Source organism: Leiobunum rupestre, chromosome 8 (genome assembly GCF_980474605.1).
Source record: "Leiobunum rupestre chromosome 8, qqLeiRupe1.1.hap1, whole genome shotgun sequence".
NCBI lineage: Eukaryota > Metazoa > Arthropoda > Arachnida > Opiliones > Sclerosomatidae > Leiobunum > Leiobunum rupestre.
Genome location: NC_143391.1, coordinates 43109642 through 43131767, shown reverse-complemented (window position 1 = coordinate 43131767; position 22126 = coordinate 43109642). Strand labels below are relative to the sequence as shown.

Sequence of the window (22126 nt, the reverse complement as noted above, 5' to 3'; positions counted from 1 at the left end):
CTGACGAAGTTGACCGCGAGTGCCGACCCCTCTTTTCACCAATGTAGGCAGCCATGAGATGGGCAGATTACGTGGCGCCATCGACGCGCGGTGAAATGAAATACATTATGTCTTTTTGAAAATCAACTGTCATTTGATGCAAGCAAAAGAAGGATAGATGGCGTTGCAAATTCTGCCCATCTCCACTTCCATACATGCGTGGGGGGGGAAGAATTTTCCCGGTCAAAAACAGGGGTGCCTTAACGCGGTAATCTTCCCTCTATTCATTTTCTATCTCTATGGCCCTGCCAGCCTTGCAGGTGCAGGTTTTGGTCCAATTTCGATTCATACTTTTAGTAAACAATTGGGAATAGTTTGGCCATGGTGTAGACGCTAGCAGCTTGAAGCCAGAGATCCTCTGCTTGGAGCATGCGAACGATTTCCGTCTATTGATTGCTTAATTTAGGGTTTTATTTTTCTCGGAAACTCGCCTTCTTCTGATAACGCGTATCATTCTGTAATTTCCCTCGGAACAAAATGATAAATATATTTTAATTGAATTTGTATTTAGTGTAATAAATTTTGTTACAAATTAGCGGTTTAATAATGCCTCTATGAAACTTACGGGACTAGCAACGTACATTTTATTAAGTTATTTTGAAAGTGTTCTAGTTGGAGGTGTAAGTCATTTCAGTAATCCTTCTTTATGTGACGTAAAATCCAATGTCAGCTGTTCTCAACAGGTACCATTTCAATCTTTAAATAACTGAATTTTGATATATTTAATTCTCATATATGCCAGGGTTTGTACAGAACCTGGATAAGTTAGGGATTTCCAAATTGGAGAAAAAAGTCAGGGATTTAAATAATAATGTTAAATGTTGGGCGCTCATACCTGGCACCTTTTCCCGAGAGAGGAGAGAGACTCTCTCAGTATGCTGTTATAAAATATAATTAAGTTTTTGATATTTAAAAAAAATTGTTTCACTTTGAAATCATGAAAATTACCAGGAATATTACCAAAAAGGTCAGGGATATTGCCAAAAAATGGTCCAGGATAACTTGGATAAGTCAGGGATTTGAAATTCAAAAATTTTGTACGAATCCTGTATGTTTACATCGTTATCAAATGATTGTAATATGATTTAATATTTGTTTTTATAAACGTTTAATTTACAGCTATCGGGAGACGAGGATGTCAGAGCTTGCACAATCTATCCTCTTGAAAGTATGCAAATGTTATGTGAAATTTGTGAACTGATAAAAAATTTACATGAGAAAAATGTAGGAAAGGATATACTTAGTGCTAATTGAGGTTAGGGATACGGATGACCCATTACTTCTATATTTCCACCGTACCTGTACTATAATATAATGACTAGTGATTATTCATGGAACAATGTAGTCGTATTGTTGGTCCATTTCTTAACGAAAATCTAATTATTAATTATAATCTACTTGATTATTTTATGCAATGTGATAAATGGGTAAATTTATTGCTAATTTTTGGGTGTTATAGTTTCAATAACTTTTTAGTACTGATAATTTAATATTTTATAGTTAAAATCTAGTTTGAGTATTTTACCCAAAATAAATGTAGTAAAGTTGTGACGAATTTAGTGGAGTAGGCGAAAGAGTAATTTTTTTTTTTTTTTTTATAAATGAAGTCATTGTATCATTTGTTTGGTTTGTGTATAAGGGGCTGTCAAATTTTCTGTATTTTAACTTTCTAATGAAGGAATTCAATTCTAACATTACATTTTCTTTTTAGTTTGTAGGCATTATGAATTGCAAGGGAGAAGAGTCTTCTATCTAGAAAGTCAAACTTCATTTACGTTCATGCTTTTCGCTTACAAATATCTCCATGATAAATTCAAGATCCAAAATTGGGCTCTGAATATTTCTTTAAAAACTTCCAACCCTGGTAGGATCAAGCTCTCATATTAAATAACTTAAGACACAGGATTTCTTATTAAATTTATTTATCCCAACAGAAATATCTGCATTTTTGTTCAATATTAGTCAAATTCGTAACCATGATCAGTATCAAAGCTGTAGACTTTTCGACTTTAGTGGGGCCAAGAGGAATTTTAATAGTGTATGTTCATAATTTAACATTTGATGTTATTTAATTAATATTACTAATAATGTATTTGGTTTTCTAACCATTATAGGAATCCAGTAGTGATATCTCGTTGTATTACGACTGTTACGAGGCGATGGATCAGGGATCTCTCTTATACGATGTAATAGCTAGCGCAATACCTACAAATGAAGAAATTCATTACAAAGTATTGCTCCCACCACTTCGAACTGGTAAAGTTTGAATTTTAATCGAAATATGCTTCATCTGTTTCCTATTATTTGAAGAGAACAATACAATTGTCCCAACGAAAAAAGACATAAAGACCTTAATTTCTATTAATATCATCGGCATGTAAATATGATTTGTGGTTAAGCATATAGCTCACTCTTTCTGGTAACCACTGGTTAGTGTATGCTAAGAGGTGTACAACTGAAAAATCAACAAAATTATTCAAAATATTTTTTGAAAATACTGAAAGATTAATTTATTAAAAATACACAAAATCCTTGAAATAATGAAAGAACCTTAAAATAAATCTAAAATCCTCGAGAAATAGCGCATTGATTTTAATGCTAAAAAAAATTTACATATCCTCTAATTTCTAAAAAATAAATCTAATCCACCAAAAAGATTTCAAGGAACTTATTTCAAAATGTTTTGAGAATTTGCAAGTGGGATGTAAAATAATATTTAACAGGGATGCCACACGTCAGGGAATTTATCTTGACACTTTTTGAAGGTAATATTACTCTAGATCTATGACAAATTCTATGATTATCATTTATTACCTTGAAAGTTTGGCTAATTTTTTCAACATTGCAATTATAAGTTCATTTGAATTTATTAACTTTTGATAAAAGTAAAATACAAAAAAAAATTGGAATTAAAAAGTCAGGAAAAATCTCTTAAAATGGTCAGGGAAAACAGGGAATTTGAATCTGAAAATTTTGCGGCAACCTTATTTAACCAAACTTTGAATTTTCAAAAAAAAAATTAGAAACCACAGACGACCCTTGTGAATGGTCTCCTCTGAAAATGGTCAATGTGGAAGCTCTGAAAAGAAATATCGTTGAATTGAAATTTACGGCGTCACCTCATCCAGTCACTTCTTATTTAATTCAGTTATCCAGTTCCAATGGACTGACATCTAATCTCACCAGCTACGTTTCTTATCAGCGTCAATCAGAATGGCATACGGTCATATTCGAGCATGTGCCAAACGGAAACTACAATGTTTCCGTTGTTCCTATTGATTTCACAAATAGCACAATTGAATGCAAACCAAATGATTATTTGGAAATTTTGGTTTTTGATGTTGGTATGTTTGTGCTTTAGTTAAATTTGATGCGAATTTTTAAAAAAAAAACTTTTTTTTCCAGGGAATTTTAACCACCAACTAGTTTTTGGATTAATAATGTGTGGTTCCTTATTTGTTGTAGTGCTGTTAGGATTTGTAATGCATAAACTATGTCACAAAATTGGTCCACAAGGTCAGTAGTATTTTTACCGGGTTTGCCACATGTCAGGGAAATCAGGGAATTTAAAAATGGAGCTACAAAGTCAGGGAAATTTAAGAATTTGTAAAAAGTCATGGAAAAGTCCGGGAATTCAGTTTCATCTTGACATTTTTTTAAGGTAATTTTGCTCTCGGATCTATGGCAAATTCTGTTATTATTTAGATCCTTGAAAGGTTTTTTAACGTTGAAATAATTTTTGTACTGAAATATAAGTTGTTAAAATTTATTAACTTTTGTTAAATGTAAAAGTTAAAACTCTAATTTTGGCCTTAAGAAGTCAGGCAAAATAACTTAGAATGGTCAGGGAATTTGAATCTAAGAAAATTGTGGCAAGCCGGTTTTAATTTATATTTTATCGCAGTTTCTTTTTTTCCTATGTACTAATTCTAGCTAATATTTCGAATATTTTCTAGATTCCGCCATGCTTGAGATGCCAAAGCCAAAAGTGTTGATTCTGTATTCTTTTGACTGTACGAGACATATGGATGTTGTCCTTAAATTCGCCGAGTATTTGAAATCATTTTGTAACATGGAGGTGATGCTAGACGAATTGGATATGGGAGTTCAATCAACTGTGGCTACCTGGTTGTCGCAGACAATATCAGCTTCACAATTTGTCGTAGTTGTAATTTCCCGCGGGGTTCATCACAAAGTATGTTCATATTATTACGTTCTATTCGTGTTGTTGGACATTCCAATAAATCTTTTACTGTCCCTGAAAAAACCCAAAATTTTATTTAAAATTTCTCCAATAATTTAGGATTTATTAAAAATGGCATATTCTTTAGTAAATCCCCAAAATCTAAGAAAGATAATCCTCAAAATCCACGAATAATGATTTTGAAAATGATCCAAAAAATCTATGAAATCCCTGAAAAATAAACTTTTGAGGATAATTTTGAAAATACTAGAATTTTTTAAAAAAATTAACAAATCCTGCAGCGTAAAATTTTAACTTTTATTGGATATGCAAATTCCGTCCTTTTTTGGAATACCCTGCCTTTGGCGTAGACAAGGAGGGTTTTGGTTTCAAAACATCCCTCTGGGGCATATCTCTGGCTGGGCGAAGTGAACTACATAAGTCTATGTATTTGTACCCCGCCGCTCCGCCTAAGCACTACAGCGGCCTACGAGATTAAACAGGCCCGGACAAAAGTGCGCTTTGCGAAAAAACGTTCGGCCAGTGAGACAGCCATCATGACTGCCCCACATATAGGGTATTTTTTATTTTGGCCGCAAATGATTATTTAATTTTTTAATTTTAATTTTAAAAATTTCTCATTTTCATTGAATTTTATATTAATTTTGGTTGCGCCTGATAAGACCTTGTCACGTAGATGCCGATGGTATTTTTTATTTTGGCCGCAAATGATTATTTAATTTTTTAATGTAAATTTTAATAATTTCTCATTTTTGGGCATTTTCACGTGTTTCGTTGTACTTTTTTCCGTCGTGTGTTCGCCGACACCACAGTTTCGGTGTCCTAATAATTTCCACGTGATATTCCCATACTTTATAAAATCAATTAGTTTTTGTTCATGTTCTAGGTGTTTTGTGTTTTTGGTAGATATTAAAAGTATATACTTGATGCGTAAGGCTTGGTACTGTCCTCTAGGTCGCGTTATAGATTGCCCATCGCTTTTTTTAGTATGTGGTTGGGGAGGCGCCGCGTGCCCCCAGCGCTTGAGCGAAGTGAGTGCGCGGCGCCGTCAGGCGCCAATACGGGGAATCTCAAAGTGCGTCAAGCGCCAATACGGGGAATTTAGTAACGTCTTTTACGTGATTTTTAAGCAAACCTGTTCTCATTTTTGTTACTATTTAAGTTTATACGATTTAACTAATTACGATGCCACTAGGTACGATTACAGAAGGCCCACCGTCAATGCTCGGAATGGGGCTGGGGCGCGTCAAAAAAGTGGTGTCGACGGATACACGACGGAACTATTTTTTAGAAAAACGTTACTAATCTCCTAAAATTAATACTTTTTAAAATTAAGTTAATTAAAAAAATTATCATTTGCGGCCCAAAGAAAAATAACTTGGTAATCTACGCGTCAAGCGCTACATTCTCCGCCAAAAAAAACTGTAATCCCCTAAAATTACTACTTTTTAAAATTCAGTTAATTAAAAAAATTATCATTTGCGGCCCCAAAAAAAAATAGTTTTGTAATCTACGCGTCAAGTGCTACATTCTCCACCAAAAAAAAAGCAAAATTACATGAGGCCGCTGTAGTTCAATTTTGCCGGATTTCTGGCTACGCCACTGTACCCTGCCCCCATATTGTAATTAACGGATTTTGGAATGACGTTTTAGCGCACGACACTACAGGTACATGTCTTGGGCACACAGCCTTTTTTGACCATAACATGTATTGGTATTTTCACGCTCAAAATGTATTTTAAAGCCGTCAATTGTACTAGTTTTACACTGTATTTATATTTATTGGTACGTATAGTGCTAAATAGGGGTTTAGACCATTTTATTGTATAATGTTTGGAGATTTAACCATCTTATACATTGTAACCCGGCCACCTGTTTAAGGCATAAAAAGTCGCTGCTAGATGACTTGGGCCTAAGGTGGTGCCTTAGGTATTAGCTTAGGTGATTATTAACTGTCATCATTGAGCTAGGAGAGGGAGAAATGATACATGTCTAGTTAGGTTTATTTTGGAACACGCGGATAAACAGAGCATGTTGTTCCGAGAACAATCTTCGTTAGTTGAATTTGGCTTTTAGGACTAGACTGATCAAGACCATTCAATGAACATATGAATATGAAATGCTGCTCGGGTTGATCTAGAGCAGCAAATTGTAAAAGTAATTAGTAAATTGGTGTTTTAAAGGGGGTTTTAAACCTAGTCTACACAGATGAAAAACTGTGCTTCAGACATTGGGAACTAGTGAGTTTCCTATTCCTTAAAGAATGAATTCAAGTATCTAAGAATGTAGAATGGCATAAATTTCTTACAAACTATGGGAATAGCCTGAACTTTAGCTAAAAAGTCCGTTGGAATTTCTTCATCTCGCAGATGACCGCCCATCTGTATTTATATTTTGGGCAAAAGTGAAGAACAGCCATTCCCCCCCCCCCACTTTTTTTTTTTTAGATGAAAGCCTAGTGTGTAAGGAGTATGATGGTATTTTTTTTAGTTACCGCAAATAAGAATTAAGGCCTTTTCACACGAGCCAACTTTTTGATCCAACTAGATGAGTCAACTTTGAGTTGAGTAAACTAGTTGGTTCGTGTGAATAAAAGTTCGATGAGTTGATCCACCAAAAAAGTACGCCAGAAAAAAATGGATCACTGATCCATTTTTGCTGACTGAGCATTTTGATTTGAAAAGTTGGCTCGTGTGAAAAGACCTTAAGTGAAGTGAACGCGTTTTGAAAATCGCGAATTTCAATGCATTTTCGTAACTAGTTTAATCTTGGAGGAATAAAACAAGTATACAGGAGTTGCGGAGAGCTGCGAAGAGCTGCGAAATCGGTTTCGTCAGTGACCGTGAACTCGCGCGAGACGGAGGGGTTCAAACGCGACTAGCGCCAGCTGCATACGGAATTTTGCAACTATTCTCATTTTATATCATTGTTTTCGCGTCGTCTGGTTGGTTTTGAAACATTTCTAAATTCTTTGCGCCTTTTTCCAAAATGACTCGTATTTGTTTGGAGGAATAAAACAAACCAGACGACGCGAAAACAATGCTATAAAATGAAAATAGTTGCAAAATCCCGAATGCAGTTGGCGCTAGTCGCGTTTGAACCCCTCCGAATCGCGCGAGATCACGGTCACTGACGAAACCGATTTCGCAGGTCTCCGCAACTCCTGTATACTTGTTTTATTCCTCCAAGGTTTAATGGAAGTTGTATACTTTTTCCCCAGAGATAGAGCAGGACACGTGAAATCAAAATGTATGTTTGGTGTGTACTAAGTAGTGGGCCCTAATACTGAAAATAAAATTTGTAGTGGTAGTAGGTTACATGACGTAGAAATAAGTGTGTAGACTATACTTAACTCTTACAAATAAGGGATTTGTGTGTTAACTGAATATGTAAATGATATGCACCTCAAAGTACTTCGTTTTCCGCGTTTTGAGCACTTGGAATACGTTATGCACGTGCCTTTTTTTGAGCATCGACATTTAGCTGGAATTTTTTTTTAAATTTCCGCAAATGGTTATTAGTGAAGTTAACGCGTGTTGAAAGTCTACAATTTCAAAGCATTTTATTGAAAGAAAATTTTTGGCCAAAGAATTAATGCACAACAGTGACAAAGTGAGAAAAAAACATCTCAACTTGTGCAATCGAAAACATAATATTGGCGCCTGATGGCGCCGCGCACTCACTTCGCTCGAGCGCTGGGGGCAATTACTACCCCATTTTCCCAAATACTGTATACGCGCTTTTAAATTCAAATTAATTATATCAAAGATATAGATAGTAGCACTCCGTAGCTTTGGCCATGGCCGCCATTTTGATCGCAAATTTTTTATCTATAGGAAAGAGCATGGGTGACGTACTAGGACGTCACAGTACCATTACTCTATTGATCGCATTTCTAATATTTAAGCGACTGATATGTCTTTATTTGTTGCCAACAGGCCGAGGGCAAGAACAATCCCCCGATGGTTGAGGGTAGCCCATACGGCGACCGATTCCTTCCTGCATTGAACCTTTTGATGAATAAAGTCGCAAATAGCAAAATCGACAACGAAAATTATCACAACGGCCAATTGGGAAGTGCCGCGTCGGCAGCGCCGCCATTCCAAGTTCTCAAAGTCCGTTTCGAGTATTCCAGCTGGCGCCACGTGCCTAGTGTTTTGTTCAAAATTGGACCGAGTTTCTTCCTCATGAATCAGCTGAACGAATTCTTGTGCCAGGTAAAAACGAGTTCATTATTTTTTTAAGTTGACCCATTGGATTTCGCTATATTTAAAAAAAAGTGGCATGTGAAAAAATACTATGCTGCATCTGCTCAAATTGCTCTGTGACACGGTAGTCAAATAGGCCTATTAACTTCCGGTATTGTTAAGACTTAAGCCTTGTCTATTGAACCAGAAGCATTCTGTGCAAACCTGTACCATTAGAGCCTCGAGATACATTTTAAAGTCTTGTCCAAGCTAGATATACTATTCCTCTATTCCTCTTGTATATTTTCTATGGGAAAAAGGGAAAAACCGTGGAATGATCTAGTTCAGAGGAAGTCCACCCGTGGCGCTGTCGTAAAACGTCAGAGGTACAGTGGTGGAAAAAGTTCATTTATATTTTTTTACTTTGAGAATGTGGAATACTTAATTAAACTCTGTGTAAGTTCTATCATCGCCATTAACAATAGCAGTCATTTGACAAAAATATTTAGTGAAATTGACCATTTTCATTTACCCCACGATATTATTACCACTAACAATGTAAGTTCCCTTAATCCGATCGCGTGCATTAAAGTGGTTTGCTTTGATGTTTATTTTCACGTTTAGACTTACGGCCGTGGGGTCCGACATTCGTACAATTCCTGTACACTTAAGAGAAAATTTATTTTATTTATTTATTGAACAACAACCACGAGCCCAAGGGTGGCTTATTGGCAGAAAGACAAATAATCAATTTAACAAAATAATATAGATAAAAAAAGAATACAATAAAGAACATATTTTAAAAATCGACGTTGTAAAAGAGGGACAATTTTGAGCGGAATTTGAGATAATTTTTTCGGTTACAATATCATTGGGGAGCGAATTCCAATCATTAATTACACTGTCTGAAAATAAATTAAAACGAACAGAAGATTTACATGTAGGTTTTCGAAAATTTATTTGATAAACTCTTGAAATTCCCGAAATCTCTGCGAAAATTAGTTCCAAAATCTCGAAATCAGTACAAAATCACAGAAATCAACACGAAAATCGTGTGCTGAAATCTCAAAACCAGTTTCTGAAATCACTTTGAGGTTCCAAATCACGTACGCAACGTTTGATAGAGGTTATTTCCATGTGTTTGTTGAGACAAAAACACAGCCTTGTGCGAAATGCAAAACTTTTTGTGTATTTTTTTTCTAGTTTTTGTTTTAATTTTCAATAGATGTTTCTATAAAATAAAATTAATAAAAAGTAATAAATATATTATGTTGACACAGCTTTATTAGTATATTCTTCGCACGAGCGCTAGTAAAACCTATATTCCTCTGGCGACTATAGCGCGCGCTCGTAGACTTGTAAAAGTAAGAGACTGTGACTTAAGAGCAACATTAAAACAAGAAGGCCACGTTACTTTGTAGAAAGAAGTATTAGCGGGTTTCAATAATATCCGACACATGTTAGACTAAAAGCAGATGACGATAGTACTTTGACGTAATACCGCATTGTGACCAGGGCCGGCGGAAGGTGTGGGTATAGTGGGTAGCACTACCCACACGGTAAATTCCAAGTGGGTAAAATACCCACTTAGAATTCGGGGATGGGGGAGCTTCCCCCCCCCCCTTAAATTCGAAGAGTTTGGCAAAGCAATGCCCACTTGGCGAAATGAAAATTTTGATATTCTATTCCAGCATTTGGAAAAATAGTCCTCAAATTGAAAATGGTTTCATATTTTTCAACATTTGAAGTCTTCAACACTTCGTCAAATTTGGTTTAGAAACCGACTTCTCGAGTATCGCACTACGCATATCTTCATAGTTTCTAAGGAACTGTTTCGTCAACCTCCTAGATTTATTGTATTATTTTTACGAATAGTGTCTGTTTAAAAACATAGCTACGTCTCGCGTCGTGCTATCGTTTGTATCTCAAATTCTATTAACTGAGGGAATAAATGAGGACCGTATTTTATAATTTAACGGTTAGTTTGTTTAACAAATTTTAAAACTTCAGAGATTCAGGTAATGATTTGTGTTATAATTTTTCATACTATTATAATTTTAATGTGTGTAAGAACGGTGAACGGTTTCGGAACTTTAGGTTAATGGACTGGTCCGACCAGGGCCGTGCTTAGAGGTCTCGCGGCATGGGCGAAACTGAGTGCATCGGCTCTCCGGTATATACATCCTTATGGGAAAATTTTAGCGGCCATAGGCGACCGCCCAGCTCGCCACCCCCTAAGCACGGCCCTGGGTCCGACTGAAAATTGTTGTTAAACCGATTAAAAGCTATTCCAAAAACTTTTAAACAACAAGAACCGTCACGTAAATAAAATATCCAAACAAAGTACGTAGTGTCCAGTTTCGATTTTCCGATTTAGTGAATAGTGTCTACTAGAAATAGTAGCTACGGCCGTCGACCAGACGAGCTTATGAATAAACCTATGTTTATTTTCTATTTCCTTTAGCGTCGCGAGTACTGCGTTACTACAAATGTTTGTTTAGTAGCTACCACGTCCGACTTCGATTTATAAAATAAACAATAGTGGCGTAAATAGGGTCCCCTGTGGTCACGTGGTGCGGGGGGTCCCGGAGTTCCAGGAGTCCCCTTTTAAGTTCGTTTTATAACTTTGCTTTAGTTCTATTCTATCACGGCCAGCCTGGAAGATAACGGACGCAGCCTTAAAGTGCAATGTTGCATAATTATCGCTTGTTAATAGCTTTTTAGTAATATAACCTCAGATCGTCGCTAATTTAAACGGAAGCCCCTCCTCACTTCTCGATTTAGAAGATACGAAAGTAGCAAGGAGTGGGTGCTAGAAATCGAAAGTAAGTTCATATACGCAAAGCGCAGCAAAATTTTTGCTTTGCGCAAATAAGGTTTTGTACTAAATTTGATAATTAAAAAAATTATGTGATAAGAGTTTAAACAATTTTCTTTTGTAGTTTTTTACCTATAAAATTATTCTGTTTATTATAAGTCATTCCTCAATTTCCTCTTCATATTTTCTTGAGAGGCTCTCCCCATGGATTAACTAACTAGTTAATCCATGCTCTCCCCCCTACCGGCCAACTACCCACACGAGACGAACACCACCTGCCGGCCCTGAGTGTGACCTCGGTGACCTATGACGTCAGTTTAGGCTTCCCTTTTGTTGTTGCAAGTACCATCCTAATTTAGTTATTTTTAAAGCCTATAGATGGCGGTGCGGTAATTGAAACTCGCTTATTGGGACATTTGATTGTGTATTTTAAGCTAGGAGCAACAAACACAACACCCCACACAAGGAGAACGCAACCCGTCAAAAGTCGTGGATTATCTTGTGTACGTTTTTCATTGGCTAGACGCTTTAGCGCCTGCTGCCGTCGGAAGGGGAAAATTCGGAAATTGTCTTCCCCCCCGCCCGTAATACGTTCAGCGTAAAGGCTCGTGACGCTCGTCCAATGAAATTCGTACACAACCCTTCGTTAGCGTGTTTAAAGGCTAGCTGCGTTCTCCTTGTGTTTGTTGCTCCTAGTTTTAAGCCTCTCTTTTATTAGAACCATTTCTAATCGTATTCGAATGATTTAATTTCATTTTTCGTCTCTTTCTGCACGCGCCCAGTTAATGTCGCGAGCGTACTTATCTCGTGCATAGCCAAGGACCAAGACAAGTAAACAATCAAACGAGATTTCAATTTCGATAGCTCCTGCCTTATAAATTTCGATTTTCACATTTTCTACTGATTTCCGCTTACTCGAAATGTTTACAGAATTTCATTTACGTGGAGTCCTCGAATTTTGAAGCGAAGATCTCGAGAGTTTTCGATTGAAATCTGGGTTTCGATTGTTTACAAATAAAAAGGGCCCTTGCTGGCGGTAATTTGTTTTTGAGTTGCGTATTTTTCTCGCTAGAGGCACTTTTGTTTTTGGGTATGATATACAACTAGAAACCGTTGCGTTTTGTCGGAGATTTCGTTCCTAGACTCGGCTCCTAGTCGACATTAAGCCTTGTCTCGAATACACTCTTTTTAGAAACGTTTACTGGACGCCGCCATTATCGTACAGACAACCAACGAGCAAGCCCTCTACCGCAGAAATTTCATCCCCCCAAAACCGGTTTTTTAATCACCCTCCCCGTAGACTGTAAGGTAATGGCGGTCGATTGGGAAGGCGCGTTTAAGAGTCTATAGAAAATCACTATATTAAGCATGTAAATATGTGATTTTACGCGGAACTAGACCAATTTCCCGAAGAAAAATTCAATTGGTGGATCTTAAAATTCATTTGGCGCGTGAAAATACGCCTCCATGTTAGGGTATAAAAGCATTTAAATATGCCTGTTATGCCTCACTTCGTAAAGGTACTGTCACGCGCAAAAACGTAATTATAAAATCGGTCAATTAATAAAGGTTTCATAAATTCCTTTGCTGGTAAACCCAGTAGAAATTGGTTTTATTGCCAAGAAAAGTTTTTCTGGAAAAAAAACTTTCAAAATCAATTTGTTTACTCAATAAGATAGCAGACCATAAACAGATAGATTCGGGAGGAAGGGAGCAGAAATTTAAAGAAAGTTGAATGGACAATAGAAAGAAAGGGAATTTAGGGAAATACCCCGGGCATGCAAGTGTCCCCTCCAAGTCGGATACAAGGTCATAGGGGGTACAGTAAACGCGACGAGAGCCGCAACAATAAAACGACCATGCTCTTCTCGCTTCCTGGAAAATTTATTAGGGGCCACTAATGTTGTAAGGGCCACAACATTCTTAGGGGCCACAAAATAATTAGCCCACCTGTGAAAAAACATTAGCGCCGCTACTGGGTAAACCTATTTTTCCAATAGTGTCTTTTTAGCGACGGCAGCCAGCCAATGAATTTCCAAAAAAACGCGTTACGTCGTCCATTCGACGTAGTTTAGGATTTCGCAGCATTTCAAATCTATATAACGTCTTATATATTTACACAGGTTAGACTACTTCGGCTCAAAGATGGACGCTTATGAGCTACTCCCGCGTTTAGATAATTTGAAAAATTCTACTTCGCGCCTACAGCGCCGGCTTGTGTAAAGTTTCTGAACTATAATCAACTATTGTTAAAATAATATTTATATTTAAAAATGGAGCGCCACCTATATTTTAAATTTAAATGTATCGTAGATAATTAATAAATTTTAAAATACATATTATCAAATTATAAATACGGTAGCTGATTAGTGTATTTATAATTAAAATTTATAAAAATTTAATTTATAATAAATTAATTAGTACTGTTTATATACATTGAGGCGTACCAGTAGCATAGTAGAAAACAGGGTTGCCTGTCAGAAGAACTTAAGAGGCTCAAAACGCTAGCACGTATGAAGTTACAAGTAGTCTAACCTGTGTAAATATATAAACCGTGTCTATATATAGTGGATCTAATTACGGTATTCGAGAAAAACATTGACAGAGGACAGTTATAATTATATTTCACATAAGTGTGTCATTAATTATAAAAATGTACTGAAAGTGACGTAGTTTTTATACCAGACCCAAAAACACGCATTTCTAGCGGGTAAAATATTTAGAAAATTCTAATAAAGAATAGGTAGCTTGCTTGTGGGTGTGTCCTTAAAATGCTTAATCTAATGTTATAATTCTTAATAAAAAGCAAGCAGATAGGTCCTTGTGCTATGTTATTGTCTTTCTCTGCTGTCAGCCTAAACCATAGAGAAACCTACTCACACAGAGTGGAAGCTAGGAGCAACAAACGCAAGGAGAACGCAGCTAACCTTTAAACACGCCAACGAAAGGTTGTGTACGAATTTCATTGGACGAGCGTCACGAGCCTTTACGCTGAACGTTTTACGGGCGGGGGGAAGACAATTTCCGAATTTTCCCCTTTCGACGGCAGCAGGCGCTAAAGCGTCTAGCCAATGAAAAACGTACACAAGAAAATCCAAAACTTTTGACGGATTGCGTTCTCCTTGTGTCTGACAGTGGGGTGTTGTGTTTGTTGCTCCTAGGTGGAAGGCTATCAGCGAAACTTGTGAACACAACGTCTTGTTTCCGAGGCGTGAAATAAACAAGTTGGTCTAAATGTAATGTACAATATCTGCATAAAAATGTAAGTTTATACTCTAAAAATTGTAAAAACAACACCATCGCTCTTCGGACTATATTGATTCACGCCTCGAAAATAGGTTGACCAGTTAGGATTAATGTTTCACGGGCTTCCATAGGGCCTTCCACTCTATGCGAGTGGTTTACTCTATGGCCTAAACGGTAAATTAAACCTCAAAGCTGCAAAATGAGATCACATATTTTCTGTTATAATTGAGCGGAGCGAACGAGCGTAGCGAGTGAGTGGAGCTCTCACTGTGGTGACTTCAATGGGAAAGTTGGCTGTGTGTGTGTGTGTGTGGGGGTGTGTCGCACTTGGGGGAGAAGAGAAAGGGACTCAAAACGAGACGGAGAAGAGAGAGGGAAATTCGCGGTAATGCCGGGAAGAGAGGGAGACCTTCGCCGCGAGAGGGGGGGGGGCAAGAAAAGAGAGGGGGGACAAGGCACTGCCGTTCAGGATATAATTTAAGCGAAAAATAAAGAGTGGACTTATTATAAGTTATAAAAAAGATTGGACTAATAAACTGCTTGTTTTTAAGTTGGTTCAAAAAAAATACACTTCTTATTGCTTTTATGCTAATTACGTTTTATTATCAAGACATTATTTACAAACATTATTTATAATATTATTTAGGCATTCTACGCCTTCTAAGGAAATACCATCGCCGCCAGTTTCTTCCACCTCTACTATACGGTGACCACATTTCACCACTATTTCCCCGCTCATTAGGCTTTCCGGGATCGCGCTTCCAAAATCGTCGTCGCTGTCGAAATCGAAATCTGGATCCATTGCAAGGTTTCGTCTGTTATGGAAGAATAATAATTATAATAATACTAACGAAATCTCTCGATCGATTTATAATTATTATTATCATCACTAACAAAATAACAAAAAGTATGATGCGATATTTCTGGCCGCAAGTTTTTTTGAAATTGATACTCCAAAATAATAACTACAATAATAATAAAATATTAATTATAAAAGTATTCATACTTGACTGGGCGGTTGCTAGTGCTTTCTCTATCCTTGGCTTTGGCCAATGGAGTAGTAAGGGCTCCTAATGACAAGCAGGCAAAAGAACGGTGGGTCGGTGGTGTTTTCATGTCCGAAACTATAACTGCCGGGCTGATCGGAGTAGAGCGACTTTTGGTAGAACTTCCGGTCTGTGATTTCTTGATAGGCGAAAAACGATTTGCGCCGATGGTTGGCGCAAAGGTTTTTTTGATGGGCGAAAAAAGATTTGCGCCGATGGTTGGCGCAAAGGTTTTTTTGATGGGCGAAAAAAGATTTGCGCCGATGGTTGGCGCAAAGGTTTTTTTGATGGGCGAAAAAAGATTTGCGCCGACGGTTGGCGCAAAGGTTTTTTTGATGGGCGAAAAAAGATTTGCGCCGATGGTTGGCGCAAAGGTTTTTTTGATGGGCGAAAAAAGATTTGCGCCGACGGTTGGCGCAAAGGTTTTTTTGATGGGCGAAAAAAGATTTGCGCCGATGGTTGGCGCAAAGGTTTTTTTGATGGGCGAAAAAAGATTTGCGCCGATGGTTGGCGCAAAGGTTTTTTTGATGGGCGAAAAAAGATTTGCGCCGATGGTTGGCGCAAAGGTTTTTTTGATGGGCGAAAAAAGATTTGCGCCGACGGTTGGCGCAAAGGTTTTTTTGATGGGCGAAAAAAGATTTGCGCCGATGGTTGGCGCAAAGGTTTTTTTGATGGGCGAAAAAAGATTTGCGCCGACGGTTGGCGCAAAGGTTTTTTTGATGGGCGAAAAAAGATTTGCGCCGATGGTTGGCGCAAAGGTTTTTTTGATGGGCGAAAAAAGATTTGCGCCGATGGTTGGCGCAAAGGTTTTTTTGATGGGCGAAAAAAGATTTGCGCCGATGGTTGGCGCAAAGGTTTTTTTGATGGGCGAAAAAAGATTTGCGCCGATGGTTGGCGCAAAGGTTTTTTTGATGGGCGAAAAAAGATTTGCGCCGACGGTTGGCGCAAAGGTTTTTTTGATGGGCGAAAAAAGATTTGCGCCGATGGTTGGTGCAAAGGTTTTTTTGATGGGCGAAAAAAGATTGGCGCCGACGGTTGGCGCAAAGGTTTTTTTGATGGGCGAAAAAAGATTTGCGCCGACAGTTGGCGCAAAGGTTTTTTTGATGGGCGAAAAAAGATTTGCGCCGACAGCTGGCGTAGTGCGGGCCGATGGTGGTGTTCTCATGGTCGTTGGAGTTTTCATCGGTGAAGGTTCAGAAGTTTTTGTATACAACTGTCTATATAAGTTATGAAAGCAACATTAACATTCTCCGTAATTCACGATTATCGTAGCGCCCACGCTCCGCTCAAGTCTTTGTCGAGAATGCCGGCTCCGGGTTTTGAGACGTCCTAGTTTTTAAATGGCTTATTATGAGTTTAGAAATTCCAGCTTTATTTTCGGATTAAAATGAAGAATTTAATTGGATAAAGGGAACTTAGTCGTAATTTCGTGCGGTAAATGAAAATCGTTAATTTTGCCATTTTATTGTCAACTGACTGCCTTTTTTTAACAGCGATGATATGGCGTATACACAGTGTTTTATTTTTAGTATTTCACTAGCTTATAGTAAAAGTAGAAACAGGTGGACTTCTTCTGAACTAGATCATTCCATAGTACTGTTCCCCCTTTCCTCACTGTCACCTAGGAGCAACAAACGCAAGGATAACGCAGCTAGCCTTTAAACACGCTAACGAAGGGTTGTGTACGAATTTCATTGGACGAGCGTCACGAGCCTTTACGCTGAACGTTTTACGGGCGGGGGGGGGGAGACAATTTTAGAATTTTCCCCTTCCGACGGCAACAGGTGCTAAAGCGTCTAGCCAATGAAAAATGTACACAAGAAAATCCACGACTTTTGACGGGTTGCGTTCTCCTTGTGTGGGGTGTTTTATGTTGCTCCTAGCTGTCACTGTGCAATTTGAGCAGATTTTACCATTGTTGTTGCCATTTAAACAGAGCAGTTTGAATAGGTGTTTCAATAAATGCCGCTCTCTTTTTTCTTTCCTCCCCTACGAGCATGCGCGCGAGTCACTGAATAAAATAGTCACGCGTTTATGTTAAAGCGTTTTCCATTTGGTTGCTCGAGATTCGCTCCGAATCTGTCTCTGACGTCATATATCTCGCCACAATCGACTAGAGTAAAACCGCAAATGGAGCGGAAAATGGAACGCGCCAAACTTGATCGGAGCAGATCAAGCAAGCAAATGGAACATAAAATGTTGATCAGAGCGATCTAGAGCTCTCGAGAACAATCAAATGGAAAACGCTATAAGTGTTATTTTGTAAGGCTAAAGTTCATAGCGCGCGCACGCATTTTTTTCCTTCAAGAGACGCGTGCGAAAGTAAACGAGCCCTTCTACTTGTATATTGAAACATTAAGAAGCGCGTGCTTTAAATATAACGCTGTTAGTATGTCGTGGCTCTCTGCATTACTACTTCTTGGCAAATCGCTGAACAGATTTTATTTAAGCGTCTATGGCTGAAATTTGTTCATATATGCTGAAACTCGGGCCGAATTTCTTAAATGATACCGTGTCCTTTAAGTTGGGGAGCCATATTTATCAGTCTTTAATACCCAGCCAGAATTTTACCAAGTCACAGTCATACGATTTAAAAAAAACTCTGTAACTAACTTGTTCCTAAAAGATTACTGATTACAAACATTTTGCGAAGTTATAAGTTCGCGGAAAAGGTTCGGTCTTAAAAAAACACACGCTTGCCAAGTTTTGTTATAAACCAGGATACACGAAACTATAGCAATAGTAAAAAGGCCATAAGCAGGAGAGGTTTATGATATTTTAATTTTTGCCAAGGCTTAAAATTATCGTTAACGGATCGACCGTCTGGAGTAGTTATAGATTCCTGTTATAAGCAGTCTTATGAAAAAGGTCTATTTTCAAACTGGTCCTAAGGACCTGTGACCCCTAGTGCTCCGAAATATTAATCTGGTCCTGTGACTTATTTATGTATTCAACTAAATTGGTTTTTGGTTTTAAGGATAGATAAATAGCCCAGTGTTACGTTTTTGTATGGATAATAGAACGATACGCGATAGACTAACGAAAAACAATTAATTTGATGTTATTGTTCAAAATAATAACTTAATTTTCATATCTGTATCACAGGTGTTACTTTCCTATACTGTATTATCAAAACCTCGATTACTATTTTCATTTAAGTATCACGGGAATTATCACATTTTCTGAGGAAGGGGACTGATATTGGCCGATACCGATATTAGAAAAATAGGCAGATACAGGGTGTTTTTTTTCTAGAAAGTTGAAATTTGTACTGTACATTATAAGTACCGGGGGGACACTTACTACCAAAATTGCATCTAAATCGAAAAATATTTTCACGTTTTTTGAAAATTTAAATTTTAACCGCGAGGTGCTAAAAGAAAATTGTCAATGAAAAAATTGTAGAGCGTCACCGAAAACGTACAAATAGCGTTGGTGCGAAAAAAATAGACGTCTTTTTCACTGAAAAAATACGATTTGAAAAAGTGACAAGTTGGGCAAGCTAAAATAACTTTAATTCCATTGGGAGAGTAGTGTAACTTTATGAAAGTCAGAAATTTGTTAATCTGGTGTTTAATCCAATAAACACCGCTGAAAAATCGTGGAGACAATGGCGAAGAAGGTATTACACGATTTAATTTCATAGGATGAAAAATGCGAATCTTTTGAAAAAACAAAGACATTTTATTTATCTACTTACAAAATACTTATAGTATTTCCAAAGGGTTGAAAAATTGTCCGTCCTTTCACGTGACATTGTCCCTAAAATTGTTGCGGGCGTTTAAGGTAGACCATTTAAGAGCCTCATTTCCGATTTCAGATACACTGTCAACAATCGAAAGTCTTTCCAATTAAGATATTCCCCAAAATGCCGGGAAGCGATTTCATGTCCAACAGCAAGGGCAAAGAGCTGTTGAAGGCCATCGACGACATGAAGGCCTTTCAGAAGGAAAACACGCTGTGGTTCAACGAGGCGCGCAAACCGCAGCGCGCCTCCATCGAGAACGACGAATCGAGCAACACGACCTCCGAACAAACGAAATTGACCAAATGCGAAGAAGCCGCGGCCAACGCGGAAGACGCCAAGATGATGATCCAACTAAACGTTAGCAACAACAGCCGCAAACCCAGTCCCAGCAACAGCGGCAAGTCCGTCAAAATATCCTTGGACGAGGTGAAAACGCCGGAAACCGAGGAGCTCTTGGAACGAGAAATTTGAGCCGACAAAGATTAGGCGCAATTTCAGCGAACTTTTGCTAGGCTTTATCGTTTGCTATTCTTAATTCTGTTGGACGAGCGTGTGGTTGCCGCGACCCTCCTACTGTAAATTGCGTGCTAGAATGCTGAAATTGCGTAAGAATGGAGGTTGATCTCCCAATTATAGCTTCCATGACCAAATGAGGTGCTAAGGTAACCGTTAATACAATCCTCTTAATCACTGGGAATAGATAACGCTACTAGGAATGACTTTCCATCCGTACCCCGCGTGATATTTTGTAGATAAACTTCATTTGTCGCGCTTAAATGACGTAAAACTGAAACGTCGAAATTTTAACTTTCGAAATGTTAAAAAGAATACCTGAAATAAACAACGCTAAAATTGGATGTTTAAAACTCTGAATTTAAAATGTGCCTAGTTAATTAGTAATTCAGGTATTTAACTTCTGTCAAGGCTTAATCTAGTAGCGTTATTTATTCCCGCTATAAGAAGCAGCTATGAATTTAATTGCCCTGTCACAGGCCGGTTCGCCTATTCAATAAGCTTACTTTTTTGCAACTTTGCGCTTCTTGAATTCCAAATATATTTCTATTATTATGTATTTTTTTATTTTATCGGTAGTACAAATATTTAAGAAATTAAGACGTAAATCATAATTAATAATAGAATACTACCATTTATTAAACAATTTAGAAATGCAAAGGATAGCTATTTTAACTTTAAAGACACATTTAGCGTACCAGAAGTATATAATAAGTAACTTATGAGAGAAGTATCCGTTTGTGCATAAAAATGAATCTTGAACCTTCGAAACCCAACGCGCGTTCTAAATTTCCCGTTAAACCGTTAAAGGCCTAGGATTTCTTCTGCCAGTTTTCCTTAAAGTTTTCTTCCCGCCGCGCGAATATCCTGGTGGTAGGCCAACCGCAGAACACGTTGGCCTACCACCAGGATATTTGCGCGGCGGGAAGAAAACTTTAAGGGAAAACTGGCAGAAGAAATCCTAGGCCTTTAAATCAAAATTTATATTGCTTACCAACGTTTCCAATCGATAATTATCGTTTGTCACAATCGAAAAATAATTCATTTACCTTACATTTCAAAAATATATTGTTTTTTGTAAATTTTTCAGACAATATGAGGTATTTTTCATCTTTCAAATAAGTTGCTGGTTCGATAAAACTTTCTGACTAGGCAAGCAACACTGCCGGGTATCAATTTAAAATCTCAAAACTTACACTGCGTTGGGAAATTTAATGTTTCGAGTGAGTAACTATAGCAAAGCACTGAAACGCGTACTTCTCTCAGATGGCATATTACTAGCAGAATTTTATTTAACTTACAAGGAGAGTACCCGAGGTGTTTATTGCCGATTTGGTTCAAAATCGGGCGTAATATAGACCTATATGAGATATGAAATATCAAAAAAGGAGACGTTGCACTAGCCATTCAATTTTTGCCATGGCACCCGAAAATGTTTTTGACCACTTAAAACAAAATATCTCCATTTATAAAAGCATGGGTTTTTCTCGGGTTCACGAAATGGGTAATTTGGACCACATTTAGGTAAATTTCATAAAGTTTGGGTAAATTGGTAATTTTTGGGGTGAAATTTTAAGAATTTTGGGGTAAAATAAGGAAAAAATCTTATTTTTGATTTAAGTGGTCGAAAACATTTTCGGTTGCCATGGCAAATTGAATGGGTAGTGCAACGTCTCTTTTTGGGATATTTAATATCTCATATAGGTCTACATTATGGCCGACTTTGAACCAAATCGGCAATAAACACATCGGTACTCTCCTTGTTACCGCATCGTATATGGCGCAAAAAGCTTCGTATATTTTCCAGCAGAGCTGCCGAGAACGGGCCTGGACCCCTCTAATAAATAATTCTGAGCCCTAAGAGAGACATTTTTCTGGAGCTAACTAAATTTAGGGCCCTCAGTGGGGCCGGTTTCTCCCTCTCTCGTCGGGCCCAACTACGAGTCTGAAATATATTTGGCGATGTTTATTTTATATCATAATATTAATCATCTTCATATGAGCTTATTTTTCCTGTCAGTATTTGACGCGTCGTCGTTGTAAATACATTTTCGTAACGATTCAGATACACTTTTATACCCTATTCTTTACTTAAGACCCCCACAATTTCTTCCCCATCGCGAGAGATTACAATTTTAAAAGCCAAAGAAACTCGCAGTATTTAGGTTACCGCCAAAACGTCCCTTCCATTTTTTTAAAACTGGTATTTTACTTAGTTCGTCCATGACTACAAAAGTTGCGTCACAAATTGTATGAATTTTTCCAGTGTTGACCGATATCGTCATTTCACCGATCTCGATATAGAAAATTATTTTTCAACCGATA

The 22126-nt window shown here is 37.6% G+C and overlaps 2 protein-coding genes across 3 annotated transcripts; one reads left to right on the top strand and one right to left on the bottom strand.

Moving 5' to 3' along the window:
• Positions 1-355: 355 nt before the first annotated feature.
• On the top strand, positions 356-20668 carry LOC149933404 (uncharacterized). Of its 2 annotated transcripts, none has more exons than XM_090156737.1 (10): positions 356-722; positions 1159-1207; positions 1751-1903; positions 1974-2077; positions 2154-2295; positions 3063-3383; positions 3445-3555; positions 3996-4234; positions 8182-8460; positions 19361-20668. In XM_090156737.1, the coding sequence occupies exons 1-10, from the start codon at positions 594-596 to the stop codon at positions 19757-19759; spliced, it is 1926 nt and encodes a 641-aa protein (XP_090012863.1). In that variant the 5' UTR covers positions 356-593; the 3' UTR covers positions 19760-20668. The 2 variants fall into 2 exon arrangements, with proteins under 2 accessions (XP_090012863.1, XP_090012864.1); XM_090156738.1 differs by lacking the exon at positions 356-722 and adding an exon at positions 962-1087.
• On the bottom strand, positions 15108-15731 carry LOC149933405 (uncharacterized). Its single transcript, XM_090156452.1, has 2 exons — positions 15501-15731; positions 15108-15309 (listed from the first exon to the last, which is right to left on the bottom strand). Exons 1-2 carry the CDS (start codon positions 15608-15610, stop codon positions 15108-15110), a joined length of 312 nt encoding a protein of 103 aa, XP_090012578.1. The 5' UTR covers positions 15611-15731.
• Positions 20669-22126: the final 1458 nt, after the last annotated feature.

Coding starts and splice junctions, on each gene's coding strand:
- LOC149933404 (XM_090156737.1), top strand. CDS start 594: ATGAAACTTACGGGACTAGCAACGTACATTTTATTAAGTTATTTTGAA. Junction 1,208..1,750: donor CACAATCTATCCTCTTGAAA/GTATGCAAATGT, acceptor TTTTCTTTTTAG/TTTGTAGGCATTATGAATTG. Junction 2,296..3,062: donor GCTCCCACCACTTCGAACTG/GTAAAGTTTGAA, acceptor AAAAAAAATTAG/AAACCACAGACGACCCTTGT.
- LOC149933405 (XM_090156452.1), bottom strand. CDS start 15,610: ATGAAAACACCACCGACCCACCGTTCTTTTGCCTGCTTGTCATTAGGA. Junction 15,310..15,500: donor ACTAGCAACCGCCCAGTCAA/GTATGAATACTT, acceptor CTTCCATAACAG/ACGAAACCTTGCAATGGATC.